The 20,331-nt window shown below is 29.7% G+C and overlaps 1 protein-coding gene across 5 annotated transcripts in view; it reads right to left on the minus strand.

The window, feature by feature from the left end:
• Window positions 1-20,331, minus strand: part of LOC129961102 (E3 ubiquitin-protein ligase HUWE1-like) — a 254,804-nt gene that overhangs the window by 69,884 nt on the left and 164,589 nt on the right. For 4 of the 5 annotated variants that reach the window (XM_056074928.1, XM_056074931.1, XM_056074926.1 and 1 more), the window contains 6 exons: window positions 14,752-14,965; window positions 13,247-13,340; window positions 12,678-12,798; window positions 7,556-7,743; window positions 6,713-6,803; window positions 5,937-6,116 (listed from right to left, as the gene is read on the minus strand). In XM_056074928.1, coding sequence (XP_055930903.1) covers window positions 5,937-6,116; window positions 6,713-6,803; window positions 7,556-7,743; window positions 12,678-12,798; window positions 13,247-13,340; window positions 14,752-14,965 — 888 coding nt within the window. The remainder of the gene's footprint in view (window positions 1-5,936; window positions 6,117-6,712; window positions 6,804-7,555; window positions 7,744-12,677; window positions 12,799-13,246; window positions 13,341-14,751; window positions 14,966-20,331) is intronic. The other variant, XM_056074930.1, reaches the window with a different exon arrangement.

Raw genomic sequence — 20,331 nt, forward strand, 5'->3', positions numbered from 1 at the left:
AAAACATGGATAAGAATGAAAATGAAGCAATAGCTAAAATCCCTAAATATAAACCATCTACAAACTCTAGAAGACCCCGTAATATAATACTTTAATTTATCTCAGCCCTTTAGTTTTTGTTCCTAACTTTTATTTTTTTCAAACCCAAATTAAACAGTATCTCAATAGCCAATTCTAGCTGACATGCAGTTAAAACTTACTAAGCCTAACGGCAGCGTACCCCACCCTCACCCTAATATCAGACATTCGCAATGAGTCCTGACACTCGCCATCTCCAAATCTCGTCGAAGACGGCCACGGCATAGTATAGACAGCAAAGAACTGTGAAGTCTCTCCTTACCGGGAATAAGCCCCTGCCGGGGCTAGGCGCCCAGTCAACCCAACCATCAAGTGGGATGGCGGTTTCAAAATGTGCCTTAGTATAATGCAAAACATCCTATCATATTGCAGGGGTGTTTGTGGGACCCCAAAAAATCACCGGAAACTTTTACGGACTTACTACCGACATTTTGCAGTTTCGAGAGGGGGGGGGGGAGAGAAATGAAAAATTACGATTATGAAGTATTGAATGACCTAATTATAAAAGTTCAATGAATTACTTTTTTTGCAAAATTAATAACCATTAATTTTGCAAAATTAAGACCTTTGAACCCAGGTCACGTGATCGCACATCTGGTCGAACGAAGTCTCTCCCTTTTTTTTCTGCCGCGCCTACTTGCCGAAAAGAATCCAGAAGAGAATGTCCGAGAACCGGGGGAATGAGTCATAACTCGCAATAAGGAAAGAACAAAAAAGAAGTTTTTTCCCCCTTTTCACGCATTATCACTGCCTTTGGAGAAAGAAAGGAAAAGTTTTCACCACACACACTGACCTTGCGTTTTCTGCTTTCAAAGCAAACAAAATTACCCAGATCAAAATAAATAATTCATTATTATTCCTACTTCCTTTTGAACGACGATCCCCGGAATTTCCGGGTATCGAAGTTCAAAATCCCCGGAATTCCGGGGTTTCCCCGGAGCACAAACACCCCTGATATTGCCTAACTAGCATAAACGCAGCAGTGTAATTCCACAATATTTTCATTTTTCATATTTGGAAATTTTCTTTGTATTGTATGCTGTAGATTTAGAAGAAACATTTCAAAAACGATTTCCTGAGGGCCGCTCATTTCCGAAAAAGCATTTTTTTGCTGTACAGGGTTACCATTCAAATCTGGGAGGAGGGGGAATCCCTGCATTTTTCCCTTATGTATATTCAAGATACAAAGAAATGCGAGAAAGCATTCAAGTGTTAAGAGTTTTAATGCAATATGATTTTAAGGAGTGGAAAAAAGAAGGAAAGGAAGTAACAAGTTAACATTATTTGAAATAACAGAATATTAAGAGGTTTATATTTACATATAAAAAACATTTTCTCTTTATTTATAACCGAAAATTTAGCAAAACTAAATTTACATACTAAGAGGGGGGAATAAATTATCTCTCATGCTCTGTAAGTCACATAAAATTAAGGACTTCGGTGAAATAAAATACATATCATTTCTTCATACATATCATTTAATGATTATTTAATAAAAAAAAAACATTACAAACCCATGATTACGTTTTATTTATTTATTCATTTTTGCCAATTCTGCAGATATTTTTAGCCATTAATTTAATGGAGCTAATCCTTAACAAATAAGGTACGACATTTTTGTACGGCCTAACGTCCAACTTTTAGTAAACATATGTAGAAATACTTTCGATACATCATTGACGTAATGTGACGTAACAACTTTTAATGCCCTTAAAATTATTGATCTTCAACTAAAAAATTCGAAATGGATTTATTTTCGAACATTAAATTTGACATGTCATATTTTCCTGTATTCCGTTTGGATACTAACACGAATGATGATTATTTTGAACAGGCAGGCAGTCTTCTATGTTCTTCCTCTTTTGGCGTGACTAGGAAGTGGCTGTTTTCCCATATTACTTACTTATTATCTTCCTACAAACAAATCTTGTGGAACTTCTCGAATCCAACCAGCAAAATTACGCTTTATTCCCCCACCCCCTTCTAATTCGTATTAAATACGGAATTTGAGCAGCTCATTGCTTTAAAAAAATTCCCTAACTTACCTTGTATAAGCTGGCAGTTTCTCAAATATTAATAATAATAATGATAAAACGCCATTCAATAAACAAGTATAATAGACTAAACGCCACCGCGCGGTATCCTCATATTGAATGTTCCTGCCAGAGAAATGTATTCTGTACTTTCACGCAGTTATAGAAATCTCGTGCATGCTCATTACCTGCAATTCGGGAATCTCATGGAAAATAGAACAACTGTCTTGCAAATAGAAATTGGATTGATCTATACAGAAGAAAACGGGTGAGTTTACACAATCGCGAATGGTATTGTTTCGCTTTTGGAAACTATGATTACGACTTTTTATTCTTGCAATCTTAAGAGATCGGCATAAGAAACTTAAGATTCCCTATATTTTCCCGTTTCTATGGAAATTTTCAAATTTCCCGGCATTTTCTGTCGATATTTTAATCTCGTATTCCCGGTGGCGTGGCAACCCTCCGATAGTATTGATTATGCAGGTCGATTTTCTATATTATAACACTAAGGCAGAGGAACTAAGACTACAAAGACTAATACTGTTATATTTATATTCTTTACTGTTAAAAGCTTTACATTTAGAATTAGTAACCGATTACAAGTCCGAGGCCTTTATCGCTACATTAAAATGCTTCTGCTCATGAAAGAATACAACTAGGCATATACATTCTGATAGGATGAAATTTTTTAGGATCTAAAAGAAAGTTCAGAGATTTATATAAACATCTATTTAAAATTAATCTGGATAAACGTCTATTATTTTCTTTCTCAGAAGCTGGTGTAAAATCAGTAATAACACTTGAATAATGTTGTACCACATTAACTCAAACAGAGGTGATGAAAAACCCCTTATTACTTCAGAGAATTATGACATAGGCATCTTAAATTTTAACATCATTTCATTTTATAATAGGAGATGTAATTACAAGTCTTGTAAGACAGCGAATGAATCTAAACTTTCATTAAAGAAATGCTAGGAATATTGTCCAAAAAACGAAAACAAATTTTTTGGAAAAGATGGCATATGGATTTAAACTCTTTACCAAATAGGGGAAAAAATGTTATTCTAACAGTAAGACGGCGATGTTGCAATTATAAAAGAGGGCAATATTCTTCTAGCTGTATGGCTTCTTCATAAAATGGTATCTGCTAATTCTTGTAATGATGGAGACAATACTTTAAAAACGTTACAAGGGCTTTTCAAAACACCTATCGTGAAACTGTGTATTACCTAACATCAAGAATGACATCTTGATGGGTGGCAGTATGTTCATGTAATTGTGTTATTTGAAATAATTTCTTTGTATAATCATTCATATACTAATTAATGCTATTAATAAATAGTGCTGTATGTTCTCTCCAAATTGGCCAGTGAGTGGTGAGCACTTGCTTTTCTTACTTCAATGTGACTGTTCTGCATTAAACTGGTGCACAATTAGGCACAGCTTGTTTACTGTTACTAGCAATGTAAATGCTATTTATTATCATAAATGCTAAGATTTTCGTCCCTGCTTGGGGTGTGTGATATCTAAATGCAAAAATAAATAAGCAAAAGGCAACCAAGATATGTTTATTGGATAAAAACCCACACACCAGATTACAAATGGTTTAAATGGATGAATTTTAGTGGAACATTCCCCTTTTACAAACTGTAGGCTGAATTATAGGCTATAAAAACCAAGCACTTTCCCTATAGACCTATTTCCTATTTACAAAGATGGTATGAATATACAGTACTGTGCAAATTAATTGGGACAAACACAAATATTTTCGCAAATGTTGTTTAATTAGTATAGGTTAACTTACATGCATGGTATAGCAATCTAGTACAAAATATGTCCTCATCTAGCTTGAATGAGATCCTGCACACGGTTTGGCATGGATTCCACTAAATTAGAACATAAATTTTCTATCTCGTCATCATGAAACCAAACTTTTATAGCATTCTCAATTATTGTATTTTTTGTTGAGCAGTCCATTATACTCAGATGTCTCTTTACAATGCTCTACAAATTTTCGATGGGATTTACATCAGGAGAATTACCAGGCCAATCCAAAACTATTATTTTCTGTTTTTCAAAAAAATTCGTTATTAGCGTAGAAGGATAGCATGGAGCAAGATCTTGTTGAAAGATACCAACACTACCAGCGAACGTTTGCATCATAGGCACAATTTTACTTTCTATTATAGAAATGTATTGTTTAAGAGTTCATCATCACTTTAACTAGTACTAAGCTGCCAGGTCTTTCAAAAGTAAAATAACTGCAAAACATCTGTTTCTGAGGATGCTTAACTGTTTGATTAAGATGTTGTTCCCTGATGGGTTCTCCACCACTTCGCCTGACAAATCTTGATCGAAACTCTTGCCCTAGAAAATGCGTTTTGTCCCTGAATACAACCTTCTTCCAATTTTGTGCAGTCCAGGATTGGTATTTCCTACCCCAATTAAAATGTTTTTTCTTCATTGCAGGTGTTAATAACTGTTTTTCAATTAGTTTTCTTGCAAATCTCCCAGCTTCACTAAGCCTTCATCGAACTGTCGATGAATCCACGCTCACATCAGTAGCTAATAATTCTCTCTGAAGATCTCTACCTGTTTTGTAAGGATGCATTGTACTATTTCGTACAAGAAATTTGTCTGTTCGAAGTGTAGTCTTGCGTTTGCGTCCACATTTACTCTTTCATTTTGGAGACACTGTCCCAAAATTCTTTTGCTGATTAATAATCCTTGAAACACTGGATTTTCCAACTCCAATTACTGCAGTAATATCCCTCACATCCCTAGAAGTATAATGACTAAGGGTAACAATTCTAGTCCTTTTCCTGGGAGTGATATCCATTTTTTTAATACATGTCATAAGAAGACAATTCACACAAGCGACCACTTTTTACAGCAACTAAAGGGAAAATATTTCGACATGTCATTATCACATGGCCAAATCGGTTTAGACTAGTCAAGGGCAGTCACACGTTCTAAGAAAATGCAGTTGAAAACGGTTTGAGACAGAAAATCCCCGAGAAAGTAACAATTTTCTTAAAAAATCTGTTTGTCCCAATTAATTTGCAGAGTACTGTATATGTATTGTATATGTGCATCTTGTTATATTTCAATGGTATGCTTTTGAAATAAGTTTTTACATTATCAGTGAATTAAGTTTAAGTCATCAGTGAATAAAAGAACTTTCGAAATTGAATGTTCTATCTATTCCTCAACATGTAAATAATTAAAATAATTTATTGAAGAGAAAAAAGAACTTTTCATCAAAGATGAATGATTATTTACAGAGGCAATATGTAATAATTCAGCTAAATAATTTTGTGAAGGTATAAACAAGAATGGTTTTTCGACCTGAAAAAGAAAAAGCCCTTTACTGAAATTTTTTACATCATTCATTAAAATAAAAATTACATCCAACCTGAAAACAAAATCGTTGTTTTAAACATACACAAGCTAGTTCATCATAAAAATAATCTGCCAATAAGTTTAAAATGAAAAACAACCAAACAGAAGGGGTTAGAATGCAGACAGAAGAAATCATTTGGAATTAGATTTTGAAGAATTTTTTAACTGACAAAAGCAATGTCAAAAACTATTTAACATTTCAAATAAATTTCATGAACTTATCGTAATATATAAATGGATAATGCAAGATGTAAATTTATCTCTTTCTCTCTCTCTCACACACGCACGCATACACAAATAATACATACACATGCATGCACGTACGCACGCAAGTAAGCAAGCAAACAAAATACGCTACTTGCATTGATTAAAAAATTTGGACAATTAAGATTTTAAAAGTTAAATTATAAATTATACCTTCTGGTAAATGAGAAATCATGAAATTAGTAAGTGTTGTAGAAGGTCTAGTTTCTGATGGTATGGTTGTAGGCCGCGAAGGAAGAAGAAATCCAGCATTAGATGTAATAGCTAAAGCAGGTCCCAATACTTGCTCCACTATAGAAGCAGCAAGTCTTTCAGTACTCAGAGATCTTAAGTCTGTAAATATGTTTAGCTGCTTAAATGTGCAATGTTTCCAATTTAATGCGAAAATAAGTATTATATGTATTTCGAGACGATAAAAGTGAGAAAAATCTTCTCATTGAATGAATAAAAATATATTGAAAACACATAGCGATCATGTCAAAAGCTTCAAACTTTTAAAATGTCGAAAAGATTACATCAAACAGCAAAAAGAAAAGAAAAAAAAAAAGTATGGCCAAAATGAACATATAAAAAAATTGTAAAGTGAATGACTCAGCTTTAACGCAAAAAGATTACTTTACATTTTTTTTTTTTATTGCTGAAATATGATTTTGAATCAATAACCTATAAAAGGTATATTTAACTATGAGTTAAATGTATTCTGATAATTTGAATATAGCCACTCGAAAATTTATGCTAATTCACAAGGAAATTTTGAAAAGCAATTTAACAAATTTTAATATGAATTTTTACAAACAGTATTTAATAACAATAACAAATAATTAGTATGAATTTTCTATTAATATCATTCATGAAGTTAAGGATAATTTTTACATTAGTGCTAAATTTAGCAAATAAAATGTAGCTTAAACATAAAGTTAAAACATTACCTCGAGCAGGTACATCTTCTGGCAGGCTGATCAAAGGACTATTACGGGTAGCAGATATGTCACTTTCAAATTGACTGGCTGGTTCAGCAACCTAAATTGTCAAAAAAGACTTTTTAAACTCGTTTATTCAACCTAAATAAATACTTTCTTTCAAAGCAAAGAATTCCACAATACAATTCTCCATTTTCTATTTGAGAAAATTATATTAAAAAGTATTTCTTTGTAAATTAAGTTGTGCAATGATTAATTAAAGTATTAGATAAAACCGGAAAAGCACAACCAAAGAAACTTAGAGACAGAAAATAATAAAAAGAGTCACAAAACTTTCACAAATAATTAGAATACTTAAATCAAATTACTTTATGAAAAAAATCATTTATTTAAACAGAAAAAGGATTACTCTACATAAATTACATATAAGTTCACATTACATGCATGGATTTGAGTCACGTTTAACGAGTACATTTATTGCCTCTCGTATCTATTTGCCATGAAATAAGAGAATATTAAATAGACTTATTCCTGCCTTTTTAACATATACTCAAAGGTTTCTCAATTTTCAAACATTTCAATTATAAAAGATATTTCTTAAATTAAAAATATAAATAACTTTTAAAACAGCTCTCAAATTCACCTTGAGAAAGAACGAAAACATGATTATTAAATAAAGAAAAATTGTAAGTCACCTTTTCCCACATCAATTTTAAATAGTTACAAATTTAGATTCATGCAAAAAGCAGTAAAAAACGTTAATTTTTTTAAAAAAATAACCTTAAAATGTACTTAACAATTTAAAATTTTCAGTATCTTTACAATATAGGAAAAACAGTAGTATATACTCACTTCCATAGTTGAGGCTATTTGTTCAGGTGTATTGGTCATACCATCCAAGGTTTCAGTATCACTTAAAATTATTGTTTCATGGTTTTTATCTGAATTTTTATCATGAAGCTTTCTTCTTTTCTCTCTTCTCTCAATTAATTCATCATCTCTATGGGCTTCTAAAGCTTTGATTATAGACGGCTTTAATCCTAAAATTAATAACGAAAAGGTTTTGCTTAAACACTGTTTCCTATTACTGATATATTAATATAAATTTGTCATTTTTAATGTTTTTTTTCTTTTGTAGCATCAAAATATGATTTCAAAATAAATAGTAAATACCAAGAAATCAACAAGCTTAAATATAAAAGAATGAAGAATATAACAGACAGAAAAGAACACAAGTTTAAAGACAAAGGAAACAAATTCATTACAAAATGCTTTCATGATCATAGGTGATTAATCACAACCTTTAATACAGATGAAAATTAAAACGATAACACTATTTTTCTTTCATGATTTCTAGAGATTTCTGCTATTCAAAATGATTTTATATGGAATTAAAAATTGATTTGAGATTGGAATTGAAATAAATATAAAAATTATTATAGTTATCAGAACCTTTAGTCTAGACATCAATTCAGTTTTTAAATTTAATTCAGGATACGATTTCAGTTATTTGGGCGCCTGTATATATTTGCAAAATTACGAGAAGTTTGTTCAGTACTGAATCAAACATCTGAAATAATATATTAGCCAGTTTTTGTTTGAGGCTGTTTGTTAGTCTGTTTTGTAATCTACAAGATACAAATACCATATTACAATGCATGTGAAGGGAATGCTTTCATTCGTTTAGGTAGGCTTCTCTTGTAGTTGTAGGAACAGGTTGTGAGTAACGCAACTCATCATCGCAAGTTATTGTGGTTCACACGTAACTAAATATTATAAATAATTGTTCATGTTTGTTTTTAAAGTAATTGCTGCAAAAATATTTTATAAATTATTTTATGTTAAATGAAACTATTTTTCTGCTTTTGCATCTGGCAACAAGGAGGATGATGTAAAAAATAAATAGAACGAGTGAGATGCTAGCTGTTACTTGCAATTGACGTAATCTGTGATTTGATTTTAATTTCTTTAAAACACTTTCAGTCGTTGGTGTCGTAATATCCTAAAATACGAAATGTTTATTTTATATATCGAGCGTTTACAATCTGCACTTTAAAACGCAGAGCCATACGCCGATAATTCAATTTGGGAACAAGCAAAATTTTATTAACACAGTGAAGTTACGAATTTCAAGATAAAAATTCGCCAGCAGCAGCAAGGAATTTTTGTGTAAGTAGCGTTTATTTCCTACATAGCCAATAGAGGATGTATTTATAATTCGCTAGTTCAACATGTACTTGTATTCCAGATAGTAATCTTCAGAAGTGACTAACGTATTAAGAATAAATCAACTTCTAAAACTACACCTGTAGCTAGCTTCAAACAGTAAAAGACCCAGGTGTGACTTATCTTCAGCTGACTGGACCAATTATTAACAAATGGGCATCACACCTAAGGGATTTCATGTCAGAAAGCTACTAAAAACGTAGTCGAAATTATTCAAACAGAAATCAAGTTCTGTTTCAATTAAGAGAAAATTATTCTTAGTATTTTTTTCAAGCTTAAAATGCAGGCCAGTATCACCATTTTTTTTTTTTTTTGACATTTTTGGAAGTGAGCAGCTCTGACAAACTTTCTCTGCTTTAAACACACCGCACTTCATAAATAATCAATCGTGAAAAACATACGTTCCAGAAGTAAAATGAGTTTGATTAATACAAAACAACAAAAAATTATATAAAAGTGCTAGATATATTAAAAATACTGTAGAATTATTATTTAAAAGAAAATAAACAGATGAATTACTTAGAAAGTTTTGTTAAAATAAAAACTACGATAAAAATGACACACACAAAAATAATCTAAGGAAATTATGCATCTCATTATATAGAGCAGTCATGCAAAAACTATATTCACACATTATTTTTAATCCTCTTTTTTTCTTTCTCCATTTTTCAAGCCAAAAGTTGAAGCTTTCTTTTATGTTTCAATCTGCAATTTCCCTTTATTCTCAAATCTTCTCATTACTTTTTTTTTTTTTTGCTAATAAATTCTTCCTGGTAACATTTTCTTGGAAATTTTAAATATTTGCACAGGCTACTATCAATAGTATCATGTAAAAAATATATAAAATAAGTTTCAATATTCATTTCTTCTAAACTCTTATCTATTAGATGTGACATTATGTATAATGTACCTCAACTTGAGAACTATGAAAATAACTAATTATAGCTTTTACAATCTTACTGAGACTATGCAGACTATTTTTTCACAGTGAACAATTTAGACCATCAGACGTCTATGTACTTGACTTGAAACGTTAACAGGATATAGCAGTTTTAAATCAACTTGATACTGACGAATTTGCAGTAGACAAGCCACTTTATCAGTAATAGAAAACGTTCTGGTATCTTCAAAATGCAAGATAATATTTCGAATATATGTAAATATTATAGGGCCACTCCTTAAACCTTTTAACTGTAGGAATTTTTTTTTTAATTTCACAAATAAAACAACTTAATAAATAGATATCCATCTGGTTCAATCAATTTCATGACAGAGTCTTCATTTGGTAAAAACATTTAAAACTTCTAATATAAGCGGAGACAGTTGTGCATGTTAAAAAAATACGTAAATTGCATGCTCCAAAGCGTCATTCCCTTATCTAGTAGACGAAATATGAACTTAATTTTTTCCTTCTTTCAGAAATCGAAATTCAAGGTGGCCAGTATTTCTATTGTTTCAATTTCTTGACATTTTACGGGTGTTTCCAATTTCTTCAGAACGATGTCGCTTTATTTTATTCGCTGTAATTATTGCACAATCTGTTCTTAACTTTATTTGAAAATTTTTTATACTCTTTTAACTAAGTTTAATGCAAAATATGATTTAATTCTCAGATGAAAAAAACCCATAATTTTCACTTATTGAATTTCATACAAGCTAGAATTACATAAAACACCTCCCTTTTTTTGCAAATATATTAACCGACACTAGAAGACGCATCTTTTAGCCAACCAGTAATATCTCAGAATTGTTTATGCAATTTATTGACAAAATATGCAGTACAAAAATATATGCACATTGGTGAAGTGAAGAATGAAATGATTTGCTTCCTACCAGTGGGTCCTCTATCCACATTTTTACCAACACGCCAATCAGAACTGAACAATAATTTTTTTTAACAAATTTAAATTCATTTACAAATACAAAATGAAATCTCAGCATCTAAATAAGAAAAATTCATCAATGAAATAAAAAGTGCATTGACTTTTAGCTCAACGACTACAATAATAATAATTAAAAAAAATAGCTTGCATGCTGGCTTAATTGTTACTTATCAATTTTTTTTTTCTTCCTTTATTGCCTGAAAAAAAATGTTTTAGAGGTAAAAAAGATAAGTGGAAGTAGAAAATCAGTTAGAGTGAATTTTGTAAATTTTTACGGCAAATAGTTTCATATATATTAAACTTTATAAGAAAAGTGCTGTCCTTTTCATTAAAAAAATTCTTTGAAAAAATTACAAGAGGCATGTGTACTCATAAAAAGGTTTTCACTCAAATCTAGAGAAAAAAAAAACCCTCCGTTTTCCCTGTATGTATATTAAAGATACGAGGAAATACAAAAATAACTAAGAAAGTTCAAATTCCCTGCATTCCCCCGTTTTTTAGTAGATTTTTAAATTTCCTGTGTTTTTCTAGTTCTCCCAGTGGCATAGCTACCTATTATAATGTATCAAACAAATTAATTTCTCGTGCTTATATTATTGTAAAATTATATAACATTTTGTTGAATGTGAAGGAAATTTTAAACAAACATAAAATTAAAAAAAAAAAAAACATGCTGAAAGAAATTATTAGCAATACTGTCCATTTCATGCCGTCGATAGCATCCAATCATATGAAGAATTTAGTAATCCGCATTCATAACGTTAAACATAAAAAAAAAGTTTTACAGAAATAATAGACGAAGTCCGCTATTAATGATTTATTATTCTTATGATTAAATTAATGGATTTGTAATAAAACGCAATATTTTACGAAATCTCTACATCAAAATAAGAAAAAAAATCTTCAATGAAATCAAAATTGCATTGACATAAAAAAAAAAATGTTTTAGTAAATATATATTCCAAAAAAGGTAGTATTAATGAATTTTGTAAATTTATGTAGCAAACAGCTTCATATACATCAAAGCATAACCCACACTTCTATTAAAAAAATTTTTTTTTTTTAATTACAAGAGGCATGTGTACCTATAATGTATCAAACAAATTAGTTTCTTGTGTTTAATATTATCTTTAAATCATAAATCATTTTGTTAAATTTAAGAAGAATTTTAACCAAACCCAAAATCAGAAATTTTAAAAGAAAATATTAGCAATAACATCCATTTCATGCCATCCACAATATGGATTCAGATGAAGAATTTAATAATCCGCATTCATAATATTTAAAAATAAACAACAAATATGTTTTAAGGTAATAATAGCAATAACGTCCAATACTTCATAATTCAACAAAAAGATCTCTGACAAGAGGGGAAAAAACAATTATTGTAAATTATTTATTTAATTAAAATAAATTGTTTCTGTTTTATAATAATGGTTAAGAACTAATTTTGAATATTAATACCCAAAATTCATAACTTTCGCTCTCATAACACAAGGTATGACCGATTTCACGTTCGAAAAAAGGGGGAAAAAAAAAAAAAAAAAAAAGGTGGAGGCGATAGCTCCAAATATGTCTTTTCAAATAAAAAAGACCCATTAAAGCGGAAAATTATTACAGCAACAGGTGTTGGGCTTTAGTTAGGCTGCCTTTTCCTATAGCATGTAAAAAAATTTCCTTAGTTATGTCGATAACTTGTCTTTCTTAAAATAGCAAGGAATTAGCAATTCTTTAACAATTCCTCTTACTTGATATATGATAATTCTTTTACCAATAACACTTCACATAGCAAAAAGCATTAATTTATAAGCAATTGATATTTATACATTACAGAATAATAAATTTTATTTTTTGATAACTATTACCTGTCACACAATCATGTATACTATCACCATCAAGAACCCTTGATTCTTCAGCCCATCTGTTTAATGTAGTAGGAATTGCAGACAGAGTACCTGAATTATCTGTTAAATTTTGAGTTTGGTCCTAAAAAAAAAAAGGTCAAAAATTACTATTTTTTTTTTTTAATTTACAGTTGGAAGAAATCTTAAAATCTAAAAATACAATACTTTCAAGTTATAATAAATCTAAAACAAACATGCTTTGTTTAATTGTAAAATTAATATTAAATGACATTTCTCAAATTACTTGTCTCACTTAGAAATTACAAATAATGAATGCTGAAAATATACTTTAAAATGTTGGGGGGGGGGGGGGGGAGTAAAATCTAGCAACAAATGCGTGCAAAACTGTATATTAACAAGAAATTAAATTCAATTTTATTGATGATGCTTCTAATCAGAATTTTAAGCCCTAAATAGTAAAAATCATATTTATAAAAATAAGAGAAAACGAATATGTATGAAAAAAGAACATAAGATTGAAAACAAAAATAAGTAAAGAAGTACAATTACAGAATATTTTTCATGTTTACCTGAATTTCAAAGACTTCATCTTCCGTTGCAAGAATGCGGAAGTCACTGTTTGCAAAGACAACTCTTGACTGTACTGAAGATGAAGGCTGAGAGCTGAAATTTGCATTAAATTCAATAAACCTTGGAGCAGTTTTAGAAGTCAATAATCAAAGAGCATAACTGAAAATAAAATTAGCAACTGAGCCTCTAAATATAATGTACTCATGGGTTCAAAACACCTTTGGAGGCAGCCGCATTGAATAAGAATTTCTGCAGAATCAAGACCGAAAAATTAGTTTTATATAAATTATTTTGTTGCGCTAAGTGAAAACTAATCTGCATTTGAATAATGTGCAAAACACTAAAAATTCTTTTTTTTTAAAGTTAATCAAAAGCAATTATCACTTTTGCTAAGATATTTAATCGTATTACAGTACACTCCCGAATATCCTGCATTATATGACGGAAGAGCAGGCCAGATAACAAAAAAAGTCGGATAGGCCAGAGTTTTATGAACTCATTTCTTTGCCGAGCAATACTAGATGACAAACTTTTCATTTCAAAACTCACTGCTATAATACGTATTTCCCCTCTTCTTATTGAGTATTAAGCCCTCCAATCTCAATGTGAACGCAGCCGTGGCCCGGTGAATCAGAGAAGCAGTTGCTTCCTGTTAAAATAGAAGGCCCTGTATGTTTATATATTGCACAGCGCGTTTTATGAATTTATTACAGAAAAAATAAGTTAAAGGCTATAAACTGTTCACATTTTAACATAAATTCTGTAATGCCCACCTTAAATGCAGAAAACATTAACAGAAACCGTATGCCTAAATCTTAAGAAAATTGGCTCAGTCTGATTTTATTTTTCACTGATAAATGATTACACAGACATGTACAGGTAACCCTAAGATAAAAGTCAAACCTTACAGTTTCTAGGTTTTGAAAAAGTATTTAATAGATGGCTTAATAAACGCCTTGCCTTCATCACTTAATTCCGATAAAAAGAAAACTAGTTAGTATAGTGCGAAAGCCGGATAGTCGCGAACCGGATACTCGGGAGTGTACTGTATATACAAACAAATTTCCCTACGATCTGATGACATTTAAGATACATTAAATGCTTCTGTTAATCCCTTGAACTATATATTTATTTAACTTTCTAATTTGATGACTCTCTATTACTATTTAAAACCATATCAGAATGGAAACACTCGAATACATACTGCACTTTTCATCCTTTTAATTAGTTGTTACATTAAGTATTAAAAATTCTATATATTTGATGAATGAGAGACCTGTTGATGAGTTACAAACAAATGCCAGAAATAATTTCAAATATTATTTTATGTGGATGCAATTGTACAGATGAAACTTTACAACATTTAGTTTTTATTCACAGAATCTTAATTGTTTTAAATCAAGGCAAGTCACTTTATATCAAATATTCATTCTACGAAGAAAAAAAGCGATCTAACTGTAGTAGTTTTTGAAAGCACTTAAGAACAAAAAATATAAAATGCTACCTCTGCAGTATCACAGGTGGATTAGTCTGCCTTCCGCTGCTGTTATTACCATTGGGAGTAGCATACATGTGCCAAGTATGGCCACCAATGTTTGTCCGATAGCCTCTTTGTCTTCTATGAACTCTAGGCTGTAAGGAACACTGCGAATCTTCATGCCTCACCAATAAAGGATGAATAGTAGTCACAGATCTTGGTGCAGGAGGTACTGTAGGAGCTTTCAAGAGAAAAAATTATGTTATAATCTTCTTATACCCTGATTTTTTTTTTTTAATTTATAAGATGCGAACTGAATTATACATCACACACTGAGCGTCTTGACGCAATAGAAGAAACTTGGAATAGAGCAGGTATAACAGGAAAATGAAATTTATTGGTGTAGTTTTCTAGGGATAGTTTGAGGAAAATAGAAATGGTGTTCAGTATCTCCTCTCCTATTGAAGGGGAGGGGGGTGGATCCAAAAACCTTTTTAGAAAAATTTAAAAGGTAATAAAATCATTTCTTTTAAAAATAAATATTAAATTATAAATTTAAATAAAATATTTCCAACATTAACAATCGAATGTCAATTTCTTCTATACTTCTTCTAGATCCATATTTAAGTGAAGCACTAAGGATACCTGTTACATTCACCTTTCAATTCATAAACTAAAACTTACAGTTCAAAGTAGATTTTCAGATCAAACTGCAAGCCATTTTACCATTATTGAACAAAAGACCAGCACAAGAAGCTAAATGTCATACAAACTACTATAGGACAACATACAAAGCAAAATTCATTATGAAACGCTTACCGTAAAAGAATCTTTAACCTTATTTTAAACCAATGCTTGGCAGAATAAAGGGTAAACAAAAGAGACAGAAACAAACTAAAAACAAAGACCCATTATAATATTTTAAATAGCCCCAAGAATGCCTTAATTCCTGAAATTATTGGATTCTGCTAAGCACTGAAAATCTCTACTTTTCTATGCACTGAAAATCTCTACTTTTCTATGCACTGAAAATCTCTACTTTTCTATGCACTGAAAATCTCTACTTTTCTATGCCTTATCAGCTTAGTTGTTTGCATACTTCTGCAGAGTAGAGCTACATGAATAATTGCTCTATCTACTTCAAAAACCGTTTCAATTCTTTATGTAAGCAAATAAAGACACACCGAAAGGCATAACACTTTTATCTATAGCTACCGAGACTTCTGAAGGTACTTTGGCAGTTATTGTGGTAACTCTGTTTCCACTCCCCCCCCCCTCTGCTAAAACTAGACAGAAATAAAAGATTGTGATAGACAGTATTTATATACCAAACCTATTTCTATTGGCGACATTCGCAAGGTGAAACCAGGGCACAAATCGCTTTCCCATTTTCTCTAAAGCAAAATTAATGGATGTACACATCGCCTATTTTTTAAGGATAATAATACTTTTCTAGGAACCCCAGTTCAGTAAAATAAAATACAAGAAACTCATGGATTTTTAAAGGGCAGTGGAAGGCTTGGAAGAGAGACCCTCCCTCCCAAAAAAACTGAACTTCATAAAAAAATTAATCATGCCAAACATCAAGCAAAATAATTAATTGGATAATTAAATATATTTATAGAATAGTACTTGAGAAAATAAAAATATTATAAAATCATTACAAAAAAAGTAAATTTACCTGAAGAATGATAAAATTTGATTTTGAAAACACTGAAATCTGATGAAATTTGTCATGTCTTAAAAGGGCAGACGATTTATTTTAACATTATAATGTTTATATACTAACATGTAATGTGTAAACATGAATACACAAGATGAAATAAAACAAAATGAAAATGAAAAAAATAAATCATGAAAAGCTCAGACTGTTTCATAACAATAATTTTTGTATAATTTTAAATTTTAAAGTTAAAGTTAAGTGTAAAGTTAAAAAAATTTAAATATGTACATTATTCTATAAGGAAACAAGTGTGAAGTAACAATTTTCATTTTTCATGATTTAACGAAATAGTCCAATTATTATTAGATTTTTATTATCAATATTTTTCTTTAAAAACCATGATGAGCACAACACAAAGAATCAAGTAGGAAACAGAAAACATGAAAAGGAGACAGTGAGAAAGTATGTAGTTTTAGAAAGGACTTTGCTGATACTATATTACTAATTTATATCTAACAATACAAATATTACTATTAACTAAATTAATAATACTATATTAATTAACACTACTTTATATCTATTTTACTAATGCTTCGTGTAGGACATAAGCACTTTTCTATTGATACAGCCATCATATAATGTATTCTAAAATAGCCAGTAATTAACATACTAGAAAGATTAGAAATAGTTTTTTTATACATATTTTGATACTTTATTAAATAATTCTAAAGCATACATTTAGCAAACAAGTATACTCATTATTATAAAAAGTAGCTTATTCATCCATCCTGGTTCAGCAAAGGACGAAATTAACTTCGATTATAATTAAATAAATAGTTTGTCAGACAGATAATTTACGGGTTCATTAAATTAAATGATACTTATATACTAGAGCCAAGAATTTCTCATTGTGGTTTTAACAAAAATTCAGTTCAGTTATATATAACCCTTTTATCTAAAATAATGATCGCGTTTAAACGATTTCAGTTACTGACTTAATTTCACAAATTTATCAAATTAAATACTGATCAAATAAAAAAATGTCCTTATTTTACAATTAGTTTCTAACTTGTAGGCTGATCCATTGATTTATGATGATTTTAAGTTAGATCTGACTATTTCGCTCCCCCCCCTCAATTTTTTTCTCCCGTTTTGTTTTCACAATTTCGAAACCACATTGAAAATATCGAACTGAAACATACATCGAAATTATTATCCTCAAGAACCTCCAATAGCAGCCAAAGCAAATTATTCTCTTAGGAAATTACAATGATCATTTATAAATGAATATTTCATTCCATGACATTTCATCTTGCTTAGATCTTATGTTATCATAAAAAATAATTGAAATTAAATACATTTTATTTGAAATTTACACGTTTTGTTGTTGCTTTAGATATTTGTTGTTGTTTTAGTTATACAGAATTTTGTTAAATATAGGGTAGAGATTTAATAATCTTATTTCTTATTTGATTCCAACAAAAAAAAAATCTACATTTACAAAATTATAAATTTGCATACGACAGAAGTTTCGCATAAATTGACTTCCTTTTTTTTTTTTTTTTCTTTTTTAAATAAATATCTAATACATATTTTGTATACATATAAATTCACACAATCCTATTTTGCATGATATCGGGAAAATAGTGCATAAATAAGTTAGTAAGCAAAATAGTACTTAAATATATTCTAAAATGAATTTGAAATTTATTTTATGCTCACTGAAGAAGTGAATACCCTTCCCATTATTTATAAATATAACAATTTGAAATATTAATCATGAACCGGTGTAGCACAATAATTCACAATATTTAGTACAAATTTTTGAGGGAGGGGAAAAAAGAAAAAAAACGCTTACATTCACAACATCTATACTTTTATAAAGCTCAATGTGTGTGCGTTGGCGCTCTACAGGCTAGACCGTTCGACCTACAGCTGCCAAATTTGGCACATACATACCTTGGAGGTCGGGGATGTGCACCTGGGGTACATTTTTTTGAATTTTTAATTAAAAACTAACTTTTCCGCCAAAAAAATCTTTTTATTCCCCCACCACCAAATGAGTAAAGCTTCAGTTTTTTTTTTTCCCCCTACGCTAAAGAGGTTAGGCTTAAGAAATTTTCGGCAGATTATTTCAAAGGATTCTCTTTATTTTCTTAAGGTTTGATGCATTTAAAGTTAAACATTGTTAATTAATCGATCTTTCAGATTCATTCCGAAGTACTTTTGTATTAAAATAAAACAGAATAAAGGAAATTAAAAATTTCTAATGTGCCTAGCGTTACCCCAACTGGCGTAGAAAATTCACGCACACGCATTGTGTTCTGATTGTTGACAACGGATACGGACTTGGTTTTGAAGGCATAATATGTTTTCGACAGATTATTTCAAACGATTCTGTTTATTTTTTTAGTGTTTGATACATTTAAAATTAAACATTGTTAATTAATCGATCTGTTCATGATGAATCTGAGAACATTTTGTTGAAAACTTCTCGAGATATTATAGAAATTAAGAAAAATATTCTTTAGTGCGCATAAGGTTTAAATATTCAGCAACTCTGTTTTCAGTACTCATATTTTTAAAAAATGCTTCGTTTCAGTAAAAAAAAAAAATAATAAAAAAATATTATATTTATTGCAGTTTAATCATTTCCACTTTAATTTAAAGCATAAATTCTACGGGAGCTAATAGAAAATTAGAGAGATGCGTATTATGTTATGGCTGAAGGCCTTTATAATATTATGAGTGAACTATATGACTATTAAAATTTGAAGTTTTAAAATATTTTAATGAAGAAGCAATTAAAATGGGAGTTCTATAAAATATTTAATTATTAAAATTGGCGAACTGGCTGGTCGCCAAAGGCGGCTAGTATAATATAAAAAAATTATAATATGTAAAAATCATAACAATTCACATTAACTAATTATCACAAAAAAATCATAATACAAAATAAAACAGTAATTGCAGTTTATTAATTGTACCTGTCTTTATATTTCTCGATTTGTTCTTAAAGCAACACACAACATGCTAACATGACTGTATCTCATTCTTATATATGTTAATTAACGATTATTATACATGTTTTGTTGCAAGATATATGTAAACTTCTTAATGCAGTTTTCTCTTAATATGGAAGTACCAATCAGAATAATAAAATCTTGTGATTTCCTGGAATAGCTGAAAATTTAAAAATAATTTGTTGCTCATACACCATTTAAGCAATTATCTAGATTATTTTGTCCTAGATTTCCATAAAAAACACTTAATTTGAATTTGACTCTACTTCATACAAAATTCATAAAAAAAACTATGTAATTTATCCATTCAGATGTGATCATTTATATAAGAATGTACAACAGCATGCCAATAAAATTTATATTGCTAAAGATAAATATGGAATAAATATATAACTTTTGACGTTCCAATTTAAATTTTTAGAAATGTTTTTAAGCTCTATATTTTTATCCAAGAAATATATTACTATTTTTTGTCAATTATTGAATAAATATCTTAAGCTAGTTAAGTTATAGATGTTACCAGGCTCTTTATATTCATAATAAATTTACTCAAACATTTAATTTAGTCTATTTTACTTGTTGTTTTCATCTAATTGAGGTACATTAATGTGCGAAATAAATATAACTTTCTAAATAAAAATAGTTTCAAAAATAAATTTTCTAATTTGTATTTTTATGACCTTATTATTAAGTTATTATTTTCTACAGTTCATTCAGGCAGTTTAAAAAATCCTCACATTTAAAGAATGAGCACAAGCATCCATATATTTGCATGTATGTTCAAAAATCAGAAAAATTCTTTTTATCAAAGCAATATTAAACGAAATAAATACTATAAACTGAAAGAATGAATCTAAATCCAAGGACAGAAGCAAAATAACAATATATTTTTATATCTTACTTGAAATTTAGACTTTCTAG

This window comes from Argiope bruennichi, chromosome X2, assembly GCF_947563725.1.
Source record: "Argiope bruennichi chromosome X2, qqArgBrue1.1, whole genome shotgun sequence".
Lineage (NCBI taxonomy): Eukaryota > Metazoa > Arthropoda > Arachnida > Araneae > Araneidae > Argiope > Argiope bruennichi.